General features: G+C 29.0%; 1 protein-coding gene across 12 annotated transcripts in view; it reads left to right on the top strand.

Annotated features, from left to right (window-relative positions):
• The window catches only part of chinmo (Chronologically inappropriate morphogenesis), a 41,462-nt gene that overhangs the window by 30,877 nt on the left and 1,352 nt on the right, over positions 1-9,233 (top strand). The window contains exons 7-17 of one of the 12 annotated variants that reach the window (XM_074131047.1): positions 2,776-2,934; positions 3,451-3,575; positions 4,326-4,414; positions 4,957-5,088; positions 5,587-5,786; positions 6,784-6,965; positions 7,060-7,114; positions 7,243-7,339; positions 7,787-7,981; positions 8,394-8,520; positions 9,134-9,228. In XM_074131047.1, the coding sequence (XP_073987148.1) occupies positions 2,776-2,781 (6 nt within the window). In that variant the 3' untranslated portion in view covers positions 2,782-2,934; positions 3,451-3,575; positions 4,326-4,414; ... (6 more) ...; positions 8,394-8,520; positions 9,134-9,228. The other 11 variants (XM_074131045.1, XM_074131037.1, XM_074131044.1 and 8 more) reach the window with 11 other exon arrangements.

Genomic DNA, 9,233 nt, shown 5'->3' with positions numbered 1-9,233 from the left:
GAACTACCTTTGGGGTCCACGGTGTTGTTGTAGTAGTAAGTAGGCTTTCTATCTAATCCCTATGGACTCAAATCTAAACTAAGTTTACTTGCATTATCTTGAAAGATAAAGAGATATATCCCGGGGAGGATCAAGCACCCCCACAGCCTGGTGTAATCCTCATCTCCAATCTCTGCTGGCAATTGGAATAATTGTTCTTCCTATTTTAAGTAAGTGGCTTGGCCAACCCAATCGTACCCCGTCATCACTTCTACTACTAAATTGATCCTGCTCAGAAAGTGAAAAATTTCTGGGTTTCATGATTTTCCCCCTTAATTTCTTTCAATAATAATTTTTTAGCTTTTATTAACTAATTATATAAACCTCTATTAAAGAGAAATTTTGGAAGTTTTTGAAGGACATAAAAAAAAAAAAGAAAAGTGCATATTTTTTCTTGAAACTCAACGTGATCGATGCGGCAATCATTTCTCTTCATCAGCAGTAAGAGAGAGAGAGAAATAAAGTTTTTGATGTACAAATTTCATATACCTCAAAACAAGTATACTCATTACAAAATAAATAAAATAAAAATTATATGTATAGATGTCTTATTTTTTAATTTTTAATTTTTATTGTTTGATGTCCTGCACAATTTCGTAGCTGTTAAAATAAAAAAAAAAAAAAAAATTTGGGATAAATCATGGAACTATAAATGTTTTATTACAAAAAAAATTAAAATAAAATGTTTTAGACAAAATAAATTTAAAATAAAATTATTTAAAAAAAAAAAATTAATGTTTTATGTGTATTTTCTAATGTATCAGGGAAAAGTTTTGATTGTAACTCTCACATTTAATTATATAATAATTGATTGGGTGTCTCCATGTTGTGTAGAAACATATTTAGGTGTTATTATAAAAAAAAAAAAAGTAAAAAAAAAAGCAAAAAATAAAAATATATATAATATAAAATATTTATATAAAATAGATTTTTAAGGAATTTAAGCAAATCAAATTTTGCTTGGTTAAATGGTTTAAAACGAAAATTGTATATGTTTAGGATGTGTAGAAATTGTTGCCAGATTGTTAAAAAAAAAATTAATAAACTAAATTAACAAAATTGTAATCTAAATTAAAACAAACAAACAAAATTAAAAAAGTACATTCACAATTTATATGTATGTAGTAGGAAAAAATTATTTAAAAAAAAAAAAAAAAATGATTGGTCCATGTTTTTCTAAATGTAAAATTTGTCTATTTGATTATCTAGGAATTGTCACAAGCAGGACAAACAAAATTATTAAATAAATAAAAAAAATAAATGGACTCTCTCCAACAGTTTGCATAAATGCCTTACATTTTTGCTGAAGTATAAAACTTGAAAAAGTAAATAAAATTCAATTGACAACACTCAAAAAAAATATAAAAAAAAAATATTTTTTATTATAAATTACATCACAAGACAAAATAGCATAATTTAAATAAATAATTTTTAAAAAATTATTGAAAAATTCAATGGTTTGTTCTTGCATTACAATTACATGGATGATATACTTTTTAAAAAAAAAGTACTAATAAATAATTTAAAAAAAAAATGTTGCTTTTATTTATTTTTTTTAAATTATATTATTTTATTTATTTATTTATTTTTGTTTCTTTAATCTTTCCAAAGCATTTTTTAATCAAAGTAATATTTGAAACATCTTAAATCTTTTTTTTTTTTTTTTTTAATTTTCCCAATCACTTATTTTTTTTCCTTGTATGATTGTTTTTTTTAAATAAGTTTTCATTCAACTGTTAAGTGGAAGTAAGAGTTATTCCACCAATACCCCGATTTTAAAGAGAGATCGGCTCTTAGCAGAATGCCTTGCTTAGTATTTTTGCTGACATACTTCTGTTTCAGAAGTGCGAGACCGTTTTCTATTCAGGCAACAATGTTGTGAAGTAAAAACGATATTTTAACTATTTTTCAAACGGCTCTCAATTCCATTAATAAAATTATTAAATAGATTAGAAGCTGGATCTCTGCAGATAACAAGATGTCTGGGAGAATTAGGTGATGAGATATGCTCCGTCATTAGCATGCCTCCCGGGACTGGCAAAAACCTGATGTATCCAAAACAGTTCTCCTACCAGTTTGACTACTGTATGGCTCAGAAACTTGGGTGCCAACTGCAGTGAATGAGTTAAGGTTGAATTGTTGGGTAAGAAAAGTTTTGAAACCCCATTTTATGATCTAGATACAGTCGAGAACGACGGCGTTCATTGTCACAAGAAAAATTGCTGATCTGAAAAAGCTAATTGCAACTTTAATAAAGAAGAGACACATGTAGTTGCCATGAAACTGATAGCTGCCTGTGTCACCTGCAAAGAATGAGCGAAGAAAGAGGCTCTTGTTAAATCTATTAGGGCATCTTGGATCATCTAGAGGGCGGACAAGGTATTGTCGATGAAGATGGGCGTCTGTTAGTGAAGTAGAAAAGCCATGGACTGAGATGGTTGGGAGAATCTACTAATGCTGACCAAGGCCCCACAAAAGATGTAGACATTCGAATTTTGTGTTTGTTAACTGTTTCACCTATTTCCTAAATTTATGAAGTATGTCACAGTTCCCAGAAGCTTCTGATGATGGGCACAAATGGGCACCCAAAACGTTGAGAACAAATTAAACTTTTAACGAAGATTTTCTCGTTTCATTGCCGCACATCCTTCCTATTTCCTTCAGTTAAGGTTTTGGACTGATAGCAACATTTTTCCATTGATAACTGATATTTAGTAACTGATGAAAACTTTACAGAATTAAGATAAAAAGATAAAGGCTGAGAAATTATATAAGGTGATTAAAAAATCATGTAGGCTGTGAACAATACCAGCTGGTTGGCCAGTTGTAATGGATCCAGATAACCGTACTCGTTTTACATCCTACTCGCCTGAGTATTGCTTCTATTCAATGCTGGTAAGTTAATGTGCCATTTGACTTATAAATTGTTTTAGTGATAGGGCACTCTTATTAATAATTGAAATTACCTCTCGTTTTTAAGTTCGTGTTCATTAACACTCTATTCATTAATCTAATACTCGGATTAAATGTTTAGCTACCTCTAAGGTATTTTTAGGTGGCTGTTATCATCTACCTCATTCACACCTAATTTTGAATTTTGGTTTTCTTCATACAGTGGAATTTTCGCTCACCAAGTTTTAGATTCATTATTAGTTCATAAAGTTTGAGCTTAAATACATTTTCTACAGTTATATAAGGTTCGTGCAGTACTTCACGTTAAGTTTTATGTAATAAATCAAGGTAGTTTATTATTATGCTCATTTAGTATTCTCAAATACCTATAGTTATTAAATATCTGCAGACGACTTGATCCCTGGTTAGAAATTGCAATTGACCTAACTTAACCCTATTTATGTAAATCTCTACAAGCTATCTTTATTAAGTTAAACTTTATGGGTGGTCCTGTTTCAGCATAAATTTAGAAGATCTTTGTGCAGAAGTTTTAACCACGAACCAACATGCGCCTTGAAAAGACTGAAATTTAGAAGAATTCTGTTAATTCCTGACTGTCACTGGTAGGATGTAAGTTGAACAGGGTAAGTGTCAGAATTATCTATAAAAAGACTATTGATTGTCTAATTTTCTTAAAAAAGAGATTAGCTATTAGAGAAGTTATTCTTATGCCTAGTAGAGAGTACTAATCAGATAAAAATATCAGTGGAGGTGTTAATCTAAAAAAAAAAAATTAACTATTTTTATTGGTTATAAAATTTAGAAAATCTTTTACGTACACAGTGCTTACCAGAATCATTTTTGGAAAGTGTTTTTTTAAGTATCAGACAATTCAGATTAGAAATACTTGAAAACATTAAGTTTAATCAAATCTGTAAGTAATTTACTTTACGTGGCTGTTGGATACATGACATAACTCGGTATTTATTTAGCTAAGATTTGCTTTTTTTTTTTGTAATAAATAATTGATTTTTAAATTGCTGATTTTTCATATGTATTAGAATAATAATAGAATAAAGTTAATGCCGTTTATATTAAGATTCATAATCACTTGTGGTTGCTTTATTTATTTTCTATTATTTACTTTCGATTGTTTTCAATAAACGTTATAATAAGGAAGCAATTTACTAATAACGAATTAAATTGAAGTTGTGCAGTATTTTTAACAAATGTACTTGCAAACACTAAATCAATTGTTCTGTACTAAAACTAATGCTATGAAATTGAAATACTTTTATAAAATTTCTTTTAACCCTTAAAATAAGTAAGTCCTAAAATTTCACATTTATTTTTTATTCGTTTTATTTTAATTACATTTATGGCTTTTTCAACAGAAGATACTCAGATGTACCATTGGTATTGTATTCTGCCTAATTAGTCTATTTTTATGTGATGTCTTTTATGTTGGATGATCGCTTGTGAGGTAACGGTCTGGTATAAATTAAAATTTGTACTTTCTAATAGATACTTAAAAGTTGCAACTTACATAACCACTACCATAAGTTATTTATTATTATTTGTAATTTTATAATGTATGTAATGAAAGAAATGTATGAATGCTAAAGTTTCGAGATATTTTATAATTTTTTTTAAGGCAATTAGATGTGGTGTACAGCGAATATACGTTGATGTATGTAACGTATGAAAAAATATACTGTAACAAGTTATATTTCTTCACACATTACTTGTCTTTTTTAACCTACTGAGATTTTCTGCAGTGCTTTCTTTCCCTTTTCCAGTGTTTTCATACGTGAGTCCATTTTGTCTCTTAATAATATTTTAAAATGTTATATACCATGCGTTTATTGGATTTTTATCGTTTTAGAAGGCGAGTCTCAACTTTATGATATCTTTGATATATAAAGCTAAGATTTATAAAAATGTCTAAAACCACAGTAAAGAACTTTATTTCATTAGTGAACATGTAATGGTTTTAATTTTAACCAGTGCCTTCGTCTGTTGCAGCTTTTTCGCCTGCATGCAGTTTCTTACTTACAAGCAGTAAGTACATCCGTACATAAGTTGAGATGATTCATATCCAACACGACATTCCACTGCAGAACAGAAGGAAAATAAAAACATCCATAGCGCTATCAAGTAAAGCGGTTTTTCAGATAGTTTTATCCAGTATTTATTATATAAAAAGTATTGTCGAAGAAGATAAAACAATTCATTTAAATTTAATCTTTCCCTTTGAATCAAAGTAAAACAAAATTTAATTTTGTTGAAAGTAGGTTTTTATTAGACTGAAAAAGACATCAAACGTTCATGCAAATGCTGTGCCGTTTTTCAATCAAATAGAACTATTTTTTAGTCTAGCTAAGCATTCTTTAATATTTTAAGTCCATTTTTTTTAGAAAAATGCGAGTCACCAAGTGTAGTCCAAGATGATAACAACATTGTTGAAGTAGAAATAATTATTTAGTTCCAAATTAAACTTTTTCAAAGAAAATTGTGTATTGAACGTTTAATTTTGGTTGCTACGTAAAGAGCTGTTTGATAAAATAGAAACTGAAAAATGTTCCGATTTGTAGACTTACACAAGATGTGATTTTATTTAAAATTATTATCGTAGCAATCTTTGTAAATTTTCAGAGCTTTTATCCATGGGCTTTTCTAACCTTTTGCCGGCTTGCACCAGTCCAGTGATGTTCAGCTTTAATGTGAAATGATTGACCACATCTACGGTCCCTTCTTTACATCCACAGTAGTTACTAAATTTTGGATGGTTCTCATCCATTCTAATCTGGAGAATGAAGAAGTACCTACCACTTGGCTTGTCGAAATGTATTAAGGTAATCTTATCCATTATTTAATACGTTTAAAGTATTACATCAAATACTAAAACTTTTTTTCAACTTTTTCCACTGACAGACACTATTATACTCACCATGCTATACAAGAACATAAACCAGCCGCTCTAGACAAGTAGCAAACAGATTAAAAACTGTACCGCTCACACTGAACGACCATAATCGTGAATACAAAAATAACGGTAATACTATCAATATTATTAATAAGTTTCACAAAGAACATTGCCCAACCATGACCAAAAGTATGACATAATATATCCTCTTACTTACGTGGGAACGAGACATACAAACTATGTAACTTTTTCAAGAAACAAGGCCTCAAAAAACCGCGTTTAGGACCAACAAACAAACTGAAAAACAGAATATGTGCAACTCACAAAAACTAACAACCATTATTACTACACCTGTATTTACAGACTAGTTTGTCCAAACTGTGATAACAACTATATTGGTTAGAGCGGTAAAAGAATACAAGAAGTTACAAAGAACACACATTAAAAAACAACAAAACAGACTCATCGTACATAAAAACCTTATAAAACAACATCTCCAACTGGACAGTATACGATGACGCTGTTACCCACAGAAATGAAAGGAAGACGTAAACAACATCTTAGAAAATAAATAGAAACTAGCTGAATGTGCAAACCGAAAACGATTCAAAAATATGATGAACGATCTAATTGACCCGGATGCTTTCTTTAAATTCATACCAATATAAATATTCTAGCATGTCACATGTTCTTTACTGTTTTAAAATTGTCAAGATTTTACTTATTTATGTATTTTTTAATTGATTTTTTCATATATGTAACTTATGCCCCCTCATACAGAAAATTAAAATATGCAGTAATTACACGTACAGTACCTTTAAATAAGTTCTTGGATTAATGAATGAATTTTATTTAAATATTTTTACAATATTTTTCGATTCATTTAACATATGGTATGACACACATGTATAACCTTCCTCACTCAGCAAGGATAGTGCGGGAGTGGTTCAATTACGGTGGAGAAATACGTAATTATTTTGAACAAAATTCAACTTTTTCAAGAAAATTGATACAGAATGGTTTAATTTTGCTAGCTACATACTTAAGCTGCTTGATAAAAAAATAACTTAAACCAAAAAATGCCCTGATCACTACAGTCTTACAGAAGGTGAGGATTTAGTTAAAATTATTAATGCAGCATTCTTTATAAATTTACATGCTTTTATCTTCATAGATTTTTTTTAATCCATTCTGTTCTGAAGAATGAAGAAGTCAAGGAAAGCTACCAATCATTTGGCCTGTGAAAATGTTATTTAGGTAATCTTATCCATTATTTAGTACGTTTCAAGTGTTCTGTCATGAGCTAAAAACCTTTTTTATTAATCTTTGATGATTAATCATACCCATTGTATTGAATTTAATCATAAAAAAATTATGATTTTCAGATTGAAAACAGCCAGTACTGTGAATACTATCTGCAAAACCGTCCATCAACTGAAATGGAAATGAAAAAGACTTTGAGAAAAAAAATCGATCAAATGAGTAAGTACAAACGATTTTTATTATGAATCAATTACTTAAAAAATGTATTATTTAGGTATAGGTAAATTGCATAGAGTGAGGAAAAATATGGTGGGCGGCTTTCCTCTCAATCAAAATGAAATTGTCAATATTGGAAGTGATTTTGAATAGCTATGGTAATGTGTAACTCGCCATGTTGAAAATGTAAAATTAAATGTTAAACATTGCTTGTAAAAAATATTTTAAATTTGTATAATTCAATGTGGCGGTTGACATGGTAACAGATAAACATAATCACACCAATATTCACGCCGTCATGCCTCCAGATGTCTATTGTTCACATTTATCATTTTAAAATTAACCTTATTTAATTAAGTAGTAGGATTTGTTGTAGAAATTTATTTTAAATATGTTTTACGATTCATTACATATAACATGGTATAACCTCCACCATGTAACCTTCCTCAGTCAGTACTCAGTAGTCAACAAGAACAAAGTGCAGTCGAATTATCTACTTTAAGCTATCAAATCTACTTTTTGATGGTGATTGTAATTATGAAACCGAACAGTTACAATAAACACGTGGGCTATGTTGGATAAAATCAAAGTTATTATCCAGAATTGCGGGCCTAACAACATTTGGACTTCATACATTTCAATAAGGTATTAATTTTGTAGGTATTTAATATTTAATTTATTTCAGTACCCTGGAGGTACACAACACTAAGTCCATTTTTTCAAAATTTATTTTTTTAATGTTTCTAATACAATATTTCATTTGTTATTACCCAACCATCACTTATGGTGCATCTTTGTTACTTATTATCGACCAAAGACTGAAGCAAAATAACTCCCGTGGGCTTATAAGTAAGAAAAACCTCTTTCATTTGCTCTCCTGTAAAAAATTTGAAATGTGAGTGTTGTGTACCTCCGGGGTACTGATTTATAAACTATTGTAATATTCTTTTAAAATGATTTTTATAGTTATAGATTGTCTTTGAAGTAGATCTGAATGCAGCAGTTTAAACTGCCAACTAATGCTCACCACAGTCATTTTGAATATTAATGTTTCCAGTGATATGAATGTGTAGTCAATTCCAACTTGAAAAAGCTACAAAAACTGCTGTTAAGAGCGCTCTACTGGCAGGGTTGATAACTACTCAGCAATTATTAGTTCTCAGTTCTTCCGCTAGATCGCATGGGTATGTAGAAATTGTTATTAATTTCAAAGAAACCATGTTATTATTTTAGCTTTACCTATCTACCTATCACGGGACCTAGTATTATTCTTAATTTATAAATACCTTAATCTAAAGTAATAAATAATACATGTTTTTTGTTCAGTATATACATTGCATTTTCATTGAGTAACCGTGTTTAGATTCTTTAATAAGTAATTTTAATGTATAGATCAATGCTTCAGTTTAATTTTTATGAATAATACTTGACCGATAGCTACAGAGGTATAGATTTTATCATTAAAATTAAATAATTTTGAACAAAATTTAACTTTTATCATAGGAATTAAATGAATAATAATTTATTACTAAAGTATAATTGCAACGTAGGAGCAAATTCAATTAAAATAATTTAATGTTTCACAATGCAATCAATTCGTTCTAAAAGATTGATCCGTTTAAGAGTTTTTAACTGTAATTTTAACTTGCGATTTTAATTTGTTTTTTCAATTCCTGAAAAATATAAATGTTTCTCAAACTAATGGTTGCGTATTTATTTGTAGTGTCATTTAATAAAATGCTTCTAATTCAAGAATAACTCTATAAAGTATTTATTTCATTGAATAATGATTTTCAGATTGAAATAGCCAATACTGTGAGTACTACCTGCAAAAACAATCCATCAAGTGAAGTGGAAATGAAAAAGACGTTGAGAAAATATCGATCAAATGAGTAAG

Source organism: Rhodnius prolixus, unplaced genomic scaffold (assembly GCF_049639745.1).
Source record: "Rhodnius prolixus isolate KJV_2025 unplaced genomic scaffold, Rpr scaffold_4, whole genome shotgun sequence".
Taxonomy (NCBI): domain Eukaryota; kingdom Metazoa; phylum Arthropoda; class Insecta; order Hemiptera; family Reduviidae; genus Rhodnius; species Rhodnius prolixus.
Note: the sequence above shows the minus strand (reverse complement) of the source record. Positions and strands in the feature narration are given on the sequence as shown.